The sequence below is a fragment of the Coenobita brevimanus genome, chromosome 57, assembly GCF_032717465.1.
Source record: "Coenobita brevimanus isolate Jiangsu-jjx chromosome 57, ASM3271746v2, whole genome shotgun sequence".
Classification (NCBI taxonomy): domain Eukaryota; kingdom Metazoa; phylum Arthropoda; class Malacostraca; order Decapoda; family Coenobitidae; genus Coenobita; species Coenobita brevimanus.
The window spans coordinates 57,752,328-57,770,574 of NC_137010.1; the positions used below are offsets into that span (position 1 = coordinate 57,752,328).

The 18,247-nt window shown below is 45.6% G+C and overlaps 1 protein-coding gene across 1 annotated transcript in view; it reads left to right on the top strand.

The window, feature by feature from the left end:
* Positions 1 to 4,007, top strand: part of LOC145402045 (gamma-tubulin complex component 3 homolog) — a 52,586-nt gene extending 48,579 nt beyond the window's left edge. Inside the window, exons 18-19 of the mRNA XM_080274142.1 lie at positions 150 to 312; positions 3,912 to 4,007. Of these exons, the coding sequence (XP_080130268.1) occupies positions 150 to 312; positions 3,912 to 4,007 (259 nt within the window). The remainder of the gene's footprint in view (positions 1 to 149; positions 313 to 3,911) is intronic.
* Positions 4,008 to 18,247: the final 14,240 nt, after the last annotated feature.

Below are 18,247 nucleotides of genomic sequence, written 5' to 3' on the forward strand. Positions count from 1 at the left end.
CAGACGGCCGGTAGCCGCTCCGAAGGTGTTGTCTCCGAGTTGGCCTGTAGCTGCTCTCCACCCCTCCTGCAGGAGTCGGCCTGCAGCCACTCCTGCCTTCGTCAGACGGCTGGTAGCCGCTCTGAAGGTGTCCCTGGGTTTGCTGGCAGTTATTCACCCTCCCACGCCATGGCCAGTAGCCAGGCCTCGGCGCCTTGTGGTCGCGCCCCTGGGAAGCCACGGCCAGTAGCCAGGCCCTACGGCCAGAAGCGGCAGAGAGTAGCCCCACCGCGAGACGAGTTCCCTGACCCCCGACGCAGAGGAAGTAGAGGAGTACTGGAGAGACCCTATAGCTTCCCCTGGCCTCTGCTCCCTATGACTGGCCCTGAAGAAAACCCACCTAACGGAGCCTGACGCAGACCGGCGCCGCAGCCCCTCCCTGTCGGCGCCACAGCCCTCGGGAACCCCAGGCCCTCCCCAGAACGCCAGGGCGGGAACTCCCTATGCCTCGACGGCGGAGGACCTCTACCTTCGGCAGGAACCTGAACGAGAGGTTCAGGCAATTGTTCGGCCCCAGTCCTGAGGGCCACACTCCTGTCCCCAGCCCGGAAAGTACGGGCCCCTTCGCCACCTGCAGTCCCGGACGAGAGAAGACGCCCCTGCGAGTGATCCCGTGCCCTTTCGGCACGGCCTCCCCTGGCGGTGCCCCTGCCCCGGCAGAAGTAGAGAGCTGGTTTGTCTCCCCGCTGCCCCCACCGCCCAGTGACCCATGAGACGGTGACTGCGCCCCTAGTGTAGTATACAGTGGCGAGGCGATAAAGTGCATTCATAGTACCAGACGAAGTGTTTTAAGTGAAAATGGAATGATAATGGTCTAACAGTGACAAGGCGGAACAGTGAACAGTCCAGATAGAATCAAAGTGATAGTGAATAAGACCAATGCCTAATACCCATCATATCACAGTAACAGAAACACGCAAGACCTGGAGTTTGTATTAATAATTAACCAAAAGTCCCTTGCTCCCCGAAAATAGTAAAGTGAACACGCTACCAGTAAACTCCGCCTCATACTACCATAATCACAATTAGACCCTACTGCCTTACACTCTACCCTAGTGAGCCTCATCTCTAACTTCTCCACGCGCTCAGAGACCTTGGACTGTACTAACTCTGCATACTCCGCCTCGAGTGTTATTTTAGCGTATTCTCCCCTAGTATCCTGTGAGATACTAATTATCTAGGTATAAGGGTTTGTGATTAACGAAATATTGTGTTTGTAACATCTGCTGTTGTCCCTTGTCTGACTAATACACGTGTAAGGTTATTGCCTGGAGTTTTTGTGTCTTGTCTCTCTTAATTTTGTACTAAGCCCCGGTCTCGAAAGAGAACCCCGCTATGTGTTAAAGCTGCCGTCACACTGGGACAAAAGTGGCTAACATGCAAGCCAGTTTTGCGACCCGCTAGCCAAACTGACTCACGGTGAACGAGATTTCGCTTGCGAGACGAAATGGATAACAATTCTCGCTGCAGCATGTTGGTCGGATTAGAACTCAAATGAGCCTATATTAATTTTGTAATTGGTGAGAAAATATTGTTATGCACAGAAGGAAACTTTAACTAAATTTTTGTAGTAAATACAATTTAATTCTTGTGGTTTTCATTCGATTCTATTTTTTTTTCTTGTAACACGAAATAAATATTCAGACACTCGGGTGACCAGCCACGGAGGCTGCCTGTTTTGTCTCCAAACAACAAGTAAAAATCAGATTTCGATATGGATCCTGCGCCAAAGAAAACTCTAGAAGACTGCTCTGTGGCTCTGGAGTTGCTAAAGTACGCGAGGGGGTTACAGAAACTGATGAAAAGGGAGTGTGTACTCCTTGGTGGTTTGTTTACAAATGACCACGAGGCGCCAAGGCAGACGACACTGTTGGCCATTTCGGCTCGCAAAAACACACGAGTGTGACGGACACTCGACTCTGCTAGCCGTTTTGGCTCGCAAAACTGGCTCGCATGTTAGCCACTTTTGGTCACAACAGTCGTAAGTAAAACCAGCCAATCACCTTAAAGTATTTGTGGGTGACGCAGGGACGCCCAAGATTTGAAAGTCAGTCTGGTCATGGCCTCCGGTGGTGAAGAGTGTGTTGTTGATTTCCAAGTTTGGCAGATTATCAAGGACTACCACTGTAATAACGAAGCATCAATTGAACTACTAAGAAAAAATTGCCAAGTGAAGTACAGTGTAAAGAGTGTGATTTGCCCTGCAAAGATCGAGAAGGTAGACATCAGTGGTACTGCGGCCGGTGGAGGAAAGTCGAAAAGTAAGGGGAAGATCCAGTGCAAATTCACCGTTTCCGATTATAAAGGAACAATTCTACACCCTTAAAGGTAGGTCAGGTTGTTAGGTTGTGTTGGGTTAGGTTAGTATAATGCAAAATAGTGTGTATTTAATTAATCTTGATCTTGATTTGGGCGGATAAACCCACTTTCGGAATTCTTACTCAAATTTCCAAAGAGGGGATTTTCCCCAAAAAATGAAGGTCAGAATTAATTAAAACTATTTTGCATTGGAACAAATTTTCATTAAAAAAAACCGTTGGATACTTCTAAAAATGTACCGATATATATATATATATATATATATATATATATATATATATATATATATACCTATACTATTTGTCTGTTGTCAGACGCCTTAATCCCGTAAGGGATGGCCACAAACAAATCATCTCCATGTCGCCCAGTCCTCCGCCATTTTACTGCTCTGCTCCCAGCTCATATACCCCTACCTCATATACCTCTCCGCTCCATCCCTCGATCCATCTCATCTTTGGCCTCCCCCTCCCTCTTCTCCCCACCACCTCACCCACATACACTCTCTTCGTCAGACTTTCACTTTCCATTCACTCTACATGGCCAGACCACCTCACGGTGTTTCTCCTAATGCTTCCTGTCACATCCACATCCACACCACAACGCTCCTTCACTTCCTCATTTTTCAGTCTGTCTCCCCATGTGACTCCACATGCTTCTCTCAAATAACTCATTTCCACTGCTTTCACTCTTGACTTGTGTCCCTCCAACAAGGTCCAAGCTTCACTTCCATACGTTAGAGTTGGTATCACAATACTGTTATGCAGCAACTTTTTCACTTCCATGCTCACTTCCCTGTTTCTTATCGCTCATTTCAAAGGACCACCAACTGCATGTTGTACCCTTTGAAGCACTTCACCCTCTAAACTTCCATCGTTGCTCATTTAAACGTACCCACATTTTCCGTTTCCTCCTCATCCAACCTTACTGTACATTCAGTGACTTCATTTGTCTCGAAGGCCATAACTTTATTCCCTACATTCACCTTTAGATTTTGTTTCTTACACACTTTCCCAAACTCATCCACCAAGCCTTGCAGTTCCCCTTCGTCTTCACTTAACAGTATCATCTGCAAACAACAATACAGGGAGTTTCCAAACACTGCCCTCTCTCACAAGGGTCGCTCCAACATCCACAGCCCTACCTTGTATCTCTTTTATAACCCCATCCATATACAGATTGAACAACCATGGAGACATGACACAACCCTGTTTCAATCCATTCAGTTCACTATCCACACGCACTGCAGCCTTAGCACCATCATACATACCCTTCACGGCATTCAGCAGCTTCCCATTTACCCCATATATTCTTAATTTTTTCCACTTTTTATGTCTACCTACTCTGTCATATGCTTTCCCCAAATTCACAATAGAAATGTATAAATAACAAAAAAAAAAATGTTAAGATGTAATACGGAGAATAAATCGCTAAGGGAAAAGTGTTACGGGCTCCTACGCCACCTTGAATACGACCCTCAGTTGTTGCTGTGGCACTGGGATCAGTTGAAACGTGCACCCGGTGCACTGCAGACCTAAAATGCCTTTCTCTTGCAGTCCACCATCCTCCTCTTTGGCGATAGGGAAGCAGACAAGAAACGTTTATATTATGGGGCAGTGAAGCCGCCTGGGTATATCAATGCCACCACATGAAGGCGTCCCTCTCCACCACCGAAATTACTCTCTGCGCTTGCGTGTAGTCTGCGTGCCTTCACCTGGCGCTTGCGTGTAGTTTGTGTGCTTTCACCTGGCGCTTGCGTGTAGTCTGCTTTCACCTGGCGCTTGCGTGTAGTCTGCGTGCTTTCACCTGGCGCTTGCGTGTAGTCTGCATGCTTTCACCTGGTGCTTGCGTGTAGTCTGCTTTCACCTGGTGCTTGCGTGTAGTCTGCGTGCTTTCACCTGGCGCTTGCGTGTAGTCTGCGTGCTTTCACCTGGAGCTTGCGTGTAGTCTGCGTGCTTTCACCTGGCGCTTGCGTGTAGTTTCTGTGCTTTCACCTTGCGCTTGCGTGTAGTCTGCCTTCACCTGGCGAGGGTCCCAACTCTTTCAGATCACCGGTTGAAGGTAAGTGTAGTCAGATTGGAGGCCTGACTTGACTAGAAACCAAGGAGACTCATAATTCTCATCTAATTCCATGAAATCACGACTTAGTACTAAAGTTGTGGGAGTGGTCCAGTTCAGTAAGGCGAAAACAGACTGACTCTCAAGGTACGATTAAGTTACCATTTTTTACGGCACCTGGTTTTTACAATTTATTTATTTTTTAATTTATTTTTTACCTCAGTACAAGCCCAAACACTCTGTAGGACGTCAGTGATGGCTGAGGTAGTGTACAAAGAGAAATACACACGTGAATGTGGGCCTAGCTAGTGTACAAAGAGGAATGGACACGTTATCAATCAAAGCCGAGGTACTGTACAAAGCCGAATACCCTTGGCTCCCATATAAGGCTCAAGTTATCGTACTGGTTTCAGCAACGAACTTACAGTAAAGTAGACGTAACACCACATGAGAAAATTTAAAAGTGAAAGAAAATACAGCACAGAAACATCTATTTTACATAAAAATTTGTTCAAGAATTTATTAGAGAAAAATAAAAAGAAACAATGTCCATTTGCCAGGGAATCGGGAAAAGATGGTGAGAATGGGCCAGGAGCAATAGTGGGCTGCTGAGATTTTTCTTCTTTTTACTTTATGTACCGTATACTGTATATCTTTACTTACCATTCAGTACAAACCCTAACACTTTTGGGAACGTTATCCATGTAGGATGGAGATATATGAGCCTTCATTTCAGACTTCACTTCTTTTCTGGTCGTTCTGTAGCTGCTGTTGTAGGCACCCACCGATCTTCTGGAAGTGGTGTTCCTTAGGGCTCTGTCCTAACACCAACTCCCATCCCTCTGTTCATCAGTGACCTTTTACGCTGTGCGTCTAACCCTAACCACTCATGCTGATGACTCCACCCTACGCCTTTCCATCCGCTTTCTGCGGCGTCCATCCCAGAAGTTACTTCAATAAATAAGGGATGAGGTTATGGCACACCTAATGTCTGACATGGATCAAATCTCTGCTTGGGGTAAAGGTAACCTTGTTTTTTCATGCATCAAAAACTCACTTCTTACATCTTTCAACCCGTCAAAATCTTCCGCAGGAGTATCGTCTAATTCCTAACAATATCCAACTCAATTCTGCATCATATTATAACTAATTTATAGTTTCATTGTCTTGGGAATTATCTACGGAAGATCATATTACCTCTCCTAAAATCTGTTTCCAAGAGATTAGGTGTGCTAAACCGACTCTGTACCTTCTTTACCCCTGCACAATTGTTGACTTTATACACGAGTTTTATTCGCCCCTGTGTATAGTACAACTCTCATGTGTGGGGAGGCTCCCCATATACAGCTCTTCTCAACAAAGTAGTCAAAGGCTTTTCGCCTCATTAACTCTCCTCCTCTTACTGGCTTCCTCTGCCTTTTCTCCACAGTGTTCCATGTTTGTACCTATTCATCTGCTGCATTATTGTCCTTTGCTCCTCTGAACTGTCTGCTTGCATCCATCCACTACTACGGCAGGCGCGTAGCACCCATCTTGCAACAAACTCTCATTCCTTTTCTGTCCGGATCTCCCACTCCTTCATGTATGCAACTGTTCAGCTCTGCAACTGTCTTCCTGTATGTATTTTGTGCTGTCTATGACCTCCAGGCTTTCAAACGTAATGTGTCCAGGTATCTCGAATTTAACGGATCTTGAATTGGCTGTTATTCTCCCCCCCCCCTCGGAGAGAGAGTAGTCCTGTGGGTTTCTAACCCCTGGTAACTTCTTCCTTGCATTAGAGGGATATAATGACACATACATGGATAAAAATTATCATATTGAGTAAAATTGCAAACACAGTAAGGAACCAGTGCTACATAAAAATAAACAAATACACAAGAAAAGCATACATAACACAAGTTCTTATGTAAGCGTATGTTAGAAATATTTGCACACACACACACACACACACACACACACACTAATGAAATGCACCATGCGTCCATGCTCAATGTATGAGTGAACGAAAATGGTCACCAGGCGACACACCACGCAACCATGATAGTTATGGATATACCGTACCGTACTTAAGCTCTTCATGATATTATTATTTAGTAGCTATACTAGTTTCCTAGATATGCTTAGTGCGATAAATGCAGGAAAACGTTACTATAGAAGCCGTGAAAGCACACTGGGAATGACTGCATTCGTCACATATTTACAAGTCTCTAGCTGCACCTCCGGGGTTTTGTGTACCCTGAACAGGATATTCCTCTAGACTTCAGGAAAAACTTCAGGCTAGGCACTGTCCATTTTTCTATGCAACGGTTTTCCATGATCTTTTTACCGTAGGTCCAGCGAGGCAGTAGACACGCGTGAGTTTGTTATTTTTTATAATCGTAACGTACTATCTTCAGTCGTGTCGTGCTACTATTTCTTAACGAGGAATAGTTACATGTTTCTCGTAACCCAGTTTATTTTTGTTTGACAAATACATGAAATAGATGTAAAATAAAGCTTACCGATAGTCAAGGAAGGAAAGGAGAATAGCCGTCCCAATACAGAGATGGTAGACTCAGCCCACCAATTTTTTATTCTATTTGACTATATTACAGCCTGTCTTCCTTGTAGCACTGAGTAAAATAATGTTGTTATAATTTCTCCCTTCCTTTTAGTGACAAAGAGGGCACATAAAATGAACGGGGTTTAGTTGACCGCCTTTGATGAAAATTAGTCTGGTGAAGGTTGGCAGTTTTTCCTTGATAAGCGATATCGGGCATTAAGTCGCTCCTAACCTTCTAGCCAGTTTCAGAGGATTTTATGGTCATCTTTTATAACGGCCAGACACCAGAGAATGTTTATCTTGACTCCTGCTGCTCTCCGAGAGAAAGGTAAGAGCGGAAGTGAGGCGACGGTGGCTATAATTCTTTCACCTTAACTTGGCCCAGATTTGACGTTCTTTTGCAGCTATTTCACGGAGATGAGTGGCACAACAAGACTAAACTACGACTCTGCATCGTTTCCATGGCACTTCTTCGTGACGAGTATCATATTCTAGTGATAATATGCTACTAGAACCCAGCACTGAAGATGGAGAGATTGCCAGTTTGTAATAAAAAGGAAAATGTGTACTCTACCGCACTAGGCAATAAGCATCTGCAAGCAGTGCCTGGCATGCATTCTATTCAGTGTTGCCAGACAGTTTGGTCTCAAAATCCCTTAATATTCGGTTGAAAAATCCCCCAAAATCCCCATTTCATATATTTCCATACTTGTTATAAAAATGCTGAAATATATGCTACATAGCTATTCCAGCTGGAGGCTGGAAATTTACAATGGTGTCACGTCACATGCGTGGTGCAGCCGGCGTGGCATCTGGCAAGTCTGAGTCACTCTGAGGACTGAGGGGAGAGTGTTGTCAGCAGCGGTGATGCCGCTTTATGTGTTAAATTACTAATCGCTTGTTGCGATTTTGACGGAGATTTGGTGTTGATAGTAATGAATATAAAGCACGAATAACAGTATCATACATGCAGGTTCTACAATCGTCTAAAAACTCATGGTAATCATTGATTTCTTGAACCTTTGAACGTCGAAAAAACCCGAAGTCGGCAACTTTACCGTCTATTTTTTTTTTTTTTTTTCAGCTCTGGCTCATTCGCGTTCAGTCCGTGTCCTCATAAATTTACTTCTTCCTAGCCGTCGGTTTAACCTCATGTTTTCTTTCAACCTTCATATTAATAATACTGTTTTAAGCGATAAAATACATATTTTTTTCAGAAGCCTCAAAAGTCCCCAAATCGAATGAATGTCCCCATGTCCCCATCAGTGCCCCGAAATCCCCAAATCTAGGGACAAATCCCCATATCTGGCATCACTGATTCTATTTACTGTCCAAGGCCGTTTGTAGGTGGCATTGGAGGCTTCGTAGCATCTTTTTGGTAGTTACTTTTTTTTTTAATTGCTTCTTGTTATTTATATATATTTAGTACGACGGAGTTATCAGTAGCATAAAAGAAGGAAACAAGTGTGAGATGAATAATTTGTATGAAGAGGTACTACGAAATCTCCATTCCTCGATAATTTTTAAGAAAAATGCATTGTCCGCTCATTGCCTCATTGACTTTAGATATTATTTTTGTAAACCTGTGGCTCAGTTATTTACCCTGTTATCCAATATCCCCATTTATGTCTGGTTATTGATTTATTTATTATTGATTTATTTTACAGACGATGAACAGAGGAAGGAAACAACAAACGTAGCATATAATAAATAAGTCTTATTAGTTTCACGAAAGTTTATGTTTTTCAGGGTTTTATTCAGACTAGTGCTTGCCCGCAAAAATTTGAGGGACTAACTATAGCCTTCCCATCACAAAATGTTTTCAGACACCACTATCTTTTCCTCCTAGCGTCACCGAGCCAGCAATGACTAATTCAGGCGAGAAGGTAGGAAAAAGTTGGTTTCGGCTACCGCTGTTTTCGACAACTTCGCGCCGTCGCGTCTTGTGATCAAAATTTTTGTTTGTTAATTTTCAAACACCCCCTGGACTTACCCCGATCTGATGCAGAATGAATTAGGTCAATATCTGCTATCGTTCTCGTGAAAGAAACGAACAAACGCACAGACACACACATACACAGCCCTTTATTGTTCAGAATCGATTATGGAGGTAATGTAACGCCTGCGGCTTCGCGATTTATTCCACATGTTGCACCTCATTATCTTCTCAAGAACATGAGTGTGACTGCACCCTGTTCACTTTAACTAGGCCTAAAGTTGCCACCTGTCCATTTATGCCGGCACGAAATTAACAGTAGAATATATTGCTAGTCAAGAAGGAGTGCTGCACAAAGAATGTAGAGCCGTGGTATTGTCTTATTCTGCCACTGAGCTACGGGAAATAGGCTACAGAAGGACGACAATCTGCGTCTACGGCGAATGAGCCATAAACTAATAGACTATGACAAGGGCAGCAAAGCAGTCACCTCGTGGGAATGTTAACACCCTCTCATGACCAGGAAAACGAGTTGTGTCCTATTTCAGCTGACGCCACACGTTAGTAGTAGTGGTAGTAGTAGTAGAGATGGGAGTAGTAGTAGCAGTAGAGATGGGAGTAGTAGTAGTAGTAGTAGCAGTAGAGATGGGAGTAGTAGTAGTAGAGATGGGAATAGTAGTAGTAGTAGTGATATTACTACTATAGTCTTTCTCAGGAAAGTTGAGGGTAGAATATCGTCTATTTTACTCCAAAGTTACTGTCAAAGACCGAACGCACCTGACTTAACGACCTGTGGGAATACAGGCTGGCCAGGGACAAGGCCTGAGGGCAAGAGGCACACACACACACACACACACACACACACACACACACACACACACAGCCAATGAATGAATGGGTATAAGTGACCCGCTATGCTCACAGGTCAATATGAACTGTGGTTCCTGTTTTTGGATGCAACTTTTTTGTTTTTTTTTTTTGTTACAAAGCGCTAAAAATAAACGAAAAATATTGGACTAGTTATTCGTTGTATATTTAGATTTAATAGCATATTATTCCTTTTACTTTTTTTTTTTTTTTTTTTTTTTTTGAGCTTGATTCGCCTGTCATCAAGAATTTGTAAGTTGGCATCTCAGGTCACAGCACCTCCTAACTGACTCCTGGGAGATGACAAGACAAAGTTGTCAAATTTTAACGAAGGTAAAGGAGGAGATTAATTTTAAGGGATTAAGAGCAAGCCTTCACAGACTCCTGAGAAAGAATGGATATACTTTCAAGAAATCAGATAAAGGACGAAAAATTCTGATGGAACGACGTGATATTGCTTTGGTAGGAGCAATTTATCTAAGAAAAATACAAGAAAACAGAGAATCAATCAACCCATGGCAAGAGATTTACATAGATGAGACTTGGGTTAATCAAAACGAGAGTGTCAATAATTGCTTGACAACTGCAGATGGAAAACTGGGCCCGAAGGTGAAAAGTGGCAGAGGATCCAGATTTATCATTATACACGCAGGCGGAGAGGATAGATTCGTGCGTGGAGGTTTGAACATGTTCAAATCTCAGAATGATAACAGAGGAGATTACCACCAATCAATGAATCACCACACTTTCAAAGCATGGTTCGAAGACCAGTTACTCCCAAACATCCCATCCCATTCACTGCTCATTCTGGACAACGCTTCGTACCACTCTAAGATCCTCAATAAAGCATCAACGCAGGCTTCCCGTAAAAATGAAATAATAGAATGGCTGAGGGAGAACAACGTTCAACACAACCCACAACACTCCAAGCTAGAGCTGCTAGATCTGGTGGAAAGAAACAAAGACAGGCAAGAGTATGAAATAGACACTATCGCAAAAGACCAAGGACATGAGGTTTTACAACTTCCGCCCTACCACTGCGAATTAAATCTAATAGAACTTATATGAGCTCAAGTGAAAGATGAAGTAAGAAAAAAGAATTCCAATAATAATTAGTCAATGCGTGTGGTGGAGGAAATCACAAGAAATGCAGTGAGGAAAGTGACACCAGAAAACTGGCAAAAATGTATGGAGCATACGAGAAAGCTAGAACAGGAATATATCAGAAATGACATTGTGCGCTAAAATGCCCGCCGAGACCGCCACAGGACCTCCCACCTCACCACCCCCCACACCACCGCCGAGCCGCCACCCCACCACCACCCCAGGAGGACACACAGGTGAGGTTAGTGACCTCGGGCAAGAGGGTCATCGGGACATCCCGGCCCTGATCCCCTATTCCTCGCAAGTGCCCCAACCCCAGGCGTTCAGACAACCTGAACTACTGTGCGGGCGGGGTAGTGACCGTCAGACCAGGGGTGGGACTGAAAAGAGGTCAGTCCCAAGTAACACCGTCTTGACGGTCTTGCTACACCCTCTAGGGCAGGAAGAGGCCCAAGGCTACGGCCTTAAAAGAGAGATAGACACAGGCTACGGCCTGAAAAAGTGTGTAAAGGGGAAGGTGACCCCAGGCTCCGGCCTTAACACGCTGAGGAGAGAGAGTTGCCTGTGTGCATCCCTCTCCAGTTGTACTTTGGCTACGGCCAGAATACGGTCCAGGGTAGAGAGACCCTGCTACCGTACGTGTAGCGCTACCCAATTACGGAAGCGGCGACTCGGGGCCGGCCTCTCGCCGGAGCAGACGGGTGATCCCGTTTCTCCGCTAGTCGTTTCCCGTACGGGCAGACACTCAGCTACGACTGGGGCACGTACCAGGGTGGAGAATTCCCTGACGGTAGGATCTGTCCGTATTGGAGAGAGTGCGGCCCTCGTGCCCCTCACTCCGGCTTGTTCCCTACTGCGGGAGGAACACCACGCTGACGGCCGCTTGCCTCGGCGAAAGGGCGACCCCGATCACCCTACTGGTGTCCCTCGCACGCCGGACAAGTTCACGGCACCAGCCAAAGTCTATACTAGGGGAAGTGGAGCCCCACCTCAGCCCAATGAACACACTCAGGGAACCACGGAGAGCGTGAGTCTCCCTCAAGCCTCTTTCCCTCCGGGGAGCCCTTCGTCGCCATCCAGGCTTCTTGGCCAAGCGGAGGCGTTAGAGTGGTGGCAAGGCCCGATTGCGGAGTTACCGCCCACACCCGGACGCTCCTTAGCACTGTTGGAGCCCTGCAGGAGTCGCTGCCGCAGCCCAGCCCTGACGGCGCCTCTCCCCCTGAGCACCTGCAGACCCCGGACGCCCAGGGTCCCCGACGACGGCGACCTAGGCTCCCTCACGCCCCGGCAGAAGAAGAAGCAGGCCCGAATCCTCCGCCTGTTCGGTCCTAGTCCCGAGGGCCCCCGATCAGGTCGAGGCCCCCAGACTACGAGGCCTCCCTGCACCCCACCAGCGCGGCCCTAGGAAGGAGCCGCCCCTCAGGTCGAGGCCCTAAACAAGGGAGCCTCCCTGACAGTAAGTACTAGTGACCCAACTACCAAGGAAACACGGGTAGAACAGTGAAAGTGACAGTGACCCCTAATACAGTGACAGTGATCCAATGCACAGTGGCAGTGACCAATAAAAGTTATGTTAAACAGTGATATCAGAGTAAGTCGTGCTTGAACATTAAACAGTTCAGTTCCCCCTCTCAGAAAGGAAGCGGGGAGTTTTCTGTTGAGTCGAAGGTATGTGTGTGAGCGAGCCGAAAGGCTAATAAAGTGCTTCCCTGCGACTAGGTGACGGTGTCGGATGTCGCCACACGCACCCTACCTTTGTTATAGTATCATATCCCCCACAGACTCCCAATCACAGTGAATATAAGTGAGACTCCTCCGTTTATTATTATCCACCAGTGACACGACCAGTGTTCTCGATTGACCATCGCAGTGAAGTGATATCTCTCCTCAATAATAGTCACCCATATCCCTGACTGCCCTGTGCCCTGTGCAAAAGTAGATTGGATCCAATTATAAGTGTATTATTGTATCTCTGTGTTATTGTGTATCAAATATTGTGTATGTAGCACTGTAAGGGATAGAATTTAAGCAATAGATGTGATTCGGTGTACTGTCTCTTTTTATGCCCTGTTCCTCTGTTAGTGCATTACATCCGGTCTAGCCAAAGGACCCCGTCCCAGTGCTCGTGTTTTTACGACGAGAAGTCGCCTTAAAAACACAGCATTACATGCGCAATCACATGGTTGAAGAATTCGTCATTAACGTGGCGAATGATTCCACCAGTGAAGAAGAAGGTTTAGATGAGGGAGACATGAATATCGAGAGAGAGAGAGAGAGAGAGAGAGAGAGAGAGAGAGATTGTATTTTCAATGTAAATTTTAGAGTATAATGAATATTTATTAAGGAAATGCTACTGTTGATCCTTCGATCAATAAAACTATTGTAAATCAGTTTATGTTTTTTCATAACATTTTTTTCATAAAGAATAGTAATAACAATAAAATAAAATAAAATAATTTTTCTTCATCTTTCATGGCTATTTCATTGGCTTCCTTACCCTAACCCTCCCCACATTCCGACCCGGGTCACTCCCATCCTACATCCCTCCTCATATGGACCGATATCTGGGCACTGATAGATAAACAGAGGCTACACATTGTTTTATTATTTAAGCGTCGTGTGTGTAAAGAAAACGGAAGAGGGAAGGAGGAGGGTCCAGAATCCCGAGGGGACCTCTTAATCCTTCACACGGTCACTCGTGTTCCGATTTTGGCAAAGGCTTTGTAAAATTCTCTCCCTCATGTTTCCTGAGACAGACTATAGTAGTAGTAGTAGTAGTGGTGATATTAGTGGTGGTGGTGGTAGTAGTAGTACCGGTAGTAGTAGTAGCAGTAGTAGTGATATTAGTGGTAGTAGTAGTAGTAGTAATAATAGTAGAGATGGGAGTAGTAGTAGCAGCAGCAGTAGTAGTAGTAGTAGAGTAGTAGTTGTACCAGTAGTAGTAGTAGTAGTGGTAGCTGTAATACTGGCATTAGTAGTAGTATTCATCTGAAACGTGAACCCAATGGACTGTTGGCTGAAGTTGCCCTCCTCCTGCAGCCAACCATCCCCCTTTCGGGGGATAGGAAGGGGCCTGAGGGGTGTTCGTATAACCAGACAGTGGAGTCGCCCAGTGATGTCGGCGCCACCACCTGAAGGCGCCTCTCTCCGGCACCACGCCAGTATAAAAACATGAATAGCATACAGGGTAATGTCAAGTCGAAATATGCAAAATAAAATCGCTAAGGAAGAGGTGCTACGGAGCCTCCCATATGCTACCTGTCGTATTTAATGTCAGATGATTTTTTTTTTTCAGGAGAGTGTGAGACATAGGAGCCAGAGAGAATCGCTGTGAGAAGGATTGAGGTGGGTGGCAATGGCGACGACGAAGGAGGCGATGAAGGAGGCGACGAAGGAAGCGATGAAGGAGGCCATGAAGGAGGCCATGAAAGAGATGATGATGGACGAGATGATGAAGCAGACGGTGAAGGACGTGGTGAAAGAGATGATGAAGGAGGAGATGATGAAGGACGTGGTGAAAGAGATGATACAGGAGGAGATGATGAAGGACGTGGTGAAGGAGGCGACGAAGGAGGAGACGGGGAAGGAGACGATGAAGGAGGTGGTGAAGGAGGCGACGAAGGAGAAGACGGGGAAGGAGGAGGCGGGAAAGGAGATGATGAAGGACGTGGCAAAGGAGGCGACGAAGGAGAAGACGAGGAAGGACGTGGTGAAGGAGGCGACGAAGGAGAAGACGGTGAAGGAGGTGATGAAGGAAGATGAGTGGAGCAGGTGTCTTGGCGAGTGGAAAGGAGTTGCCATATACCAGCTCAAGACATCGCTTATAAAGGAAGATGTCAGCAATTGCATCCAGGTATCGTACTGTAGAAAAACAAAAATGGTCTGGAATTATTGGTGAGATCTGGAAAAAGTGCAGAGACGGGAGATAACACACACACACACACACACACACACACACACACACACACATGGGATGGGAGGAGAATTTTTTACACAACATTCCACACTGTACTCACTATAACGTTCATAGTTGGTGGAATGAAGGAATGATAAGAGCTCAGAATTTCCTCCCATCCCAGACGCTCTCTTGTTTCTGTGTGTGTGTGTGTGTGTGTGTGTGTGTTCATCTTGTTTCTGCACTTTTCCATCCCTGCTTCTCAACAGTCATTTTAGAATAACTTGTGTAGTTTATGGAAGCTAACTACCAAATATATATAGTACTAGCTGTAAGATAACCACCTACCCCGACTACTGATGCAGTGTATATAAAATGATTCCTTGGAATTAGGGAACAGTCATCCATGGAGTTTAATAGATTCTGAGAAAAGGTCTCAGTGCCAGATAACGTTTTTAGGCTGTAACTCGCGAATTGTAGCCCAGTTGCTGCTCTCAGTGTGAAAACAAACATCCCCGGTTGTTATGAAGCGTTTTGGTGCGTCACACTCTCATGCACGCCTATTCGTTCAGGAATTATGGCTGATGAAAGGGGAAAAAAATGAATTTTTGCGACCCGATTTGAACAAAAAGTACTTTGAAAACAGCAAAAATAACAAAAATTACGTCATCAGATCAAAGGCCTCAATGACCCCCCTGTGATCGATAGGCATAAATGACTGGAGATTTTGAGCACCTCTTTGTTGGTGACTCATTCTGCACATTACACCTCGGTATTTTCTCTCCAGGTGGTGGGTGTGGGTCCGGAAAACACGATGGTGGAGGGGCGGTCAGTGCTCATGCTGGGGGAGGTCGGTGCTGGCAAGACCACGGCTATAAGTGCCATGATTAACCACCTCTATGGAGTCACCTTCACAGACGCCTTCAGGTTCCAGCTTAAGGACTTCACCATCAGCGGTCGGAGGTCTGGCGCTGGGAGTCGTACGGATCATATTACCGTGTTTGTGATCTACCACCAGCCCGGGATGACTGTGGACTGCAACGTTCTCTTGGTGGACACTCCAGGCTTCAGCGACACCTGTGGAATGGACCAGAAGGCGAAGGACAGGATGAGAAAGTTCTTGACGAGAGATTTTAAAGTTGATGCTATAAACTGCATTTGTGTCGCTGCAAAGGCAAATGCAAACAGAATATCATATTACAAGCAGGTTTTACAGTGCATCACATCCATTATAGGGAGTGACATTGCCTGCATCACAAACTTACTTGCAACATTTGCGGTGGACGATGATGTGCCGGTTGCCAAATTACTGGCAGACTCCGACATCCATCCAGTACACACATACCTTCTTGACAACTCAGGTCTGTGTGAGCCAAACACAGGGAAGTACAATAGGATGAGATGGGAGCACACGGAGGAAGTAATGACAAAGTTCTTCAGACACCTACAGCAGTCCTCAGAGATCGGGTTGAAGCGGATCCGACAGCTATCGACAGAAACTACAGGCTTTGAAGAAACCAAAGTCAAGATACGAGAGGATGTGGAGAGCACGATCCATCACATGAAGAAGAGCAACAGATACCAGGAGCTTCTGGAAGAGATGAAGTTAAAACTAGCACACTTTATCCAGGATGAAGTGTCGCAGCTGCCAGATGACTTGCACTACCACTGGTGTGAGATCTGTGATAATATATGTCCAGTACCTTGCAAGGATGCAGCTTTCTCTGACAAAAGTAGTGGTACTGATGGTGGTGATGGAACTGGTGGTGCTGGTGGTATTGGTGCTACTTTGGCCGCAGCTGCATCCCTTGTTGTGGCGGGTGTCTTATCTTTCGCAAGAGCAGCAACCTCTTCATACTTCTCTAATTTCTCCAATGACTTTGAGAGGGAGAGATGTTATAATACCAGGACTCTATCTGGGGCTTGGGCAAACTACAGTTCCAAGTACTGTGGTGCGGAGTCATGGTTTAAATATCCAGACTATGGCACTAAGTACTATGGAGCAAAGTCAGGTTTTAGGTCTCCCCAAAACGAAGGTGTCTGCCCGGCGAAGCTAAAGAAGTTGTGCCAGTATGAGCGATGCCGGCACGAAATGTCCAGCCACAACTCGCAAGAAAAGGAATATAATTTGAAGATGATGGATCTGGCCGCGTGTGAGGTGAAGAGGAAGGAGATCGAGAAGCTGGAAGCCGAAGAAGAACTAACGCATGAGAAACTCGAAGCTGATGCTGAGGAACTGGAGGAAGACATCGCAACACTAAAGCAGCATCACTTAGCCATTATTCTGCTCAGCCATAGTTGCTCCTGTCAGTCCCCTGCAGAGGTCCTAGAGAGCCTGTTGCAGGAGGGGAGTCGGTCCGGCCTTCGTCATCTCCTTCTGACGCAGTTGAAAAGGGCAGTGGGACAGCAGGGTCCGTCCGAAGAACCTGAGTGCGGTTGGGTGATGAGGCTTACTGAAGGGGTGTATAGGGAGTATTTTGAGTGCTAGAGAGAGAGAGAGAGAGAGAGAGAGAGAGAGAGAGAGAGAGAGAGCCGCCTTAGGAATGCAACAATCTTTGAGTCACTGAGTATCATTGCACCCAGGAGAGAATTATTAGGCCATACCAGCATCCCCAGGGCGGCTCCAGCAATCTTAACTGTCTGACTGGATGATTGGCAATGTCAGCCGAAAGCTAACAAGAGTTCCGTGGGGTAACGCTTTTAGGCCCCTTATTATGTGTCGTATGCCAGCCAGACCGAAGACAGGTAAATGAACATAAACAAAGGTGAATTATTTTTAAACCTGTAGACCTCTTGAATCCCATAGCAGGCTGTGTAAAGTGTGCATGCAGCGTGCCCGTCCTCTCTCTCTCTCTCTCTCTCTCTCTCTCTCTCTCTCTCTCTCTCAGTGTGGCCCGTTAACTGGTTGGAGAGATCTTAACTGCACCTTGCCCTCCCTCTCTCCTTCCCCTAACCCCTTCTAATTAATGACATACAAATATATGAAGTATGCAGTTCTATTTACATTAATCGTGCCCTTTAGGGAGTCAGGCAAATACAGCAAACACTGTTCTGGTGTTGAACTGGGAGTATGTAAAACCCAGTATGGTCAACTCTGATTCTGTTGCCGTCCTATTTTATCTCTACGGCAGTTACTAAAATGACAATGATACCATTATTTCAAATGATTCTGGGACCACATTAGCAACTTTCTTGTGTAGTCCCCTCATGGTCAGCACAACTCTAGGATTCCATTCCATCTAACAGCAGATGATTTACTTCAGCTGAGAGTAAGTCACAGATGTCTGAGAGGGAGTGTTATTATCGGTACCCGAGTGAATCATACAGACAAGTGTTACTACTGGTATCATTAGTCATCTCAAGGTCGGCAGAATGCTAGATCTAGTAATCTATTCTAGCTAACGCCATAGCCTGCAATTTTAACCTGTTCAGCTGAGTAAGTCAAAGGAGGCTAATTAAGTGTTAAAAAGGGATGAAATAAAGAAGCTAT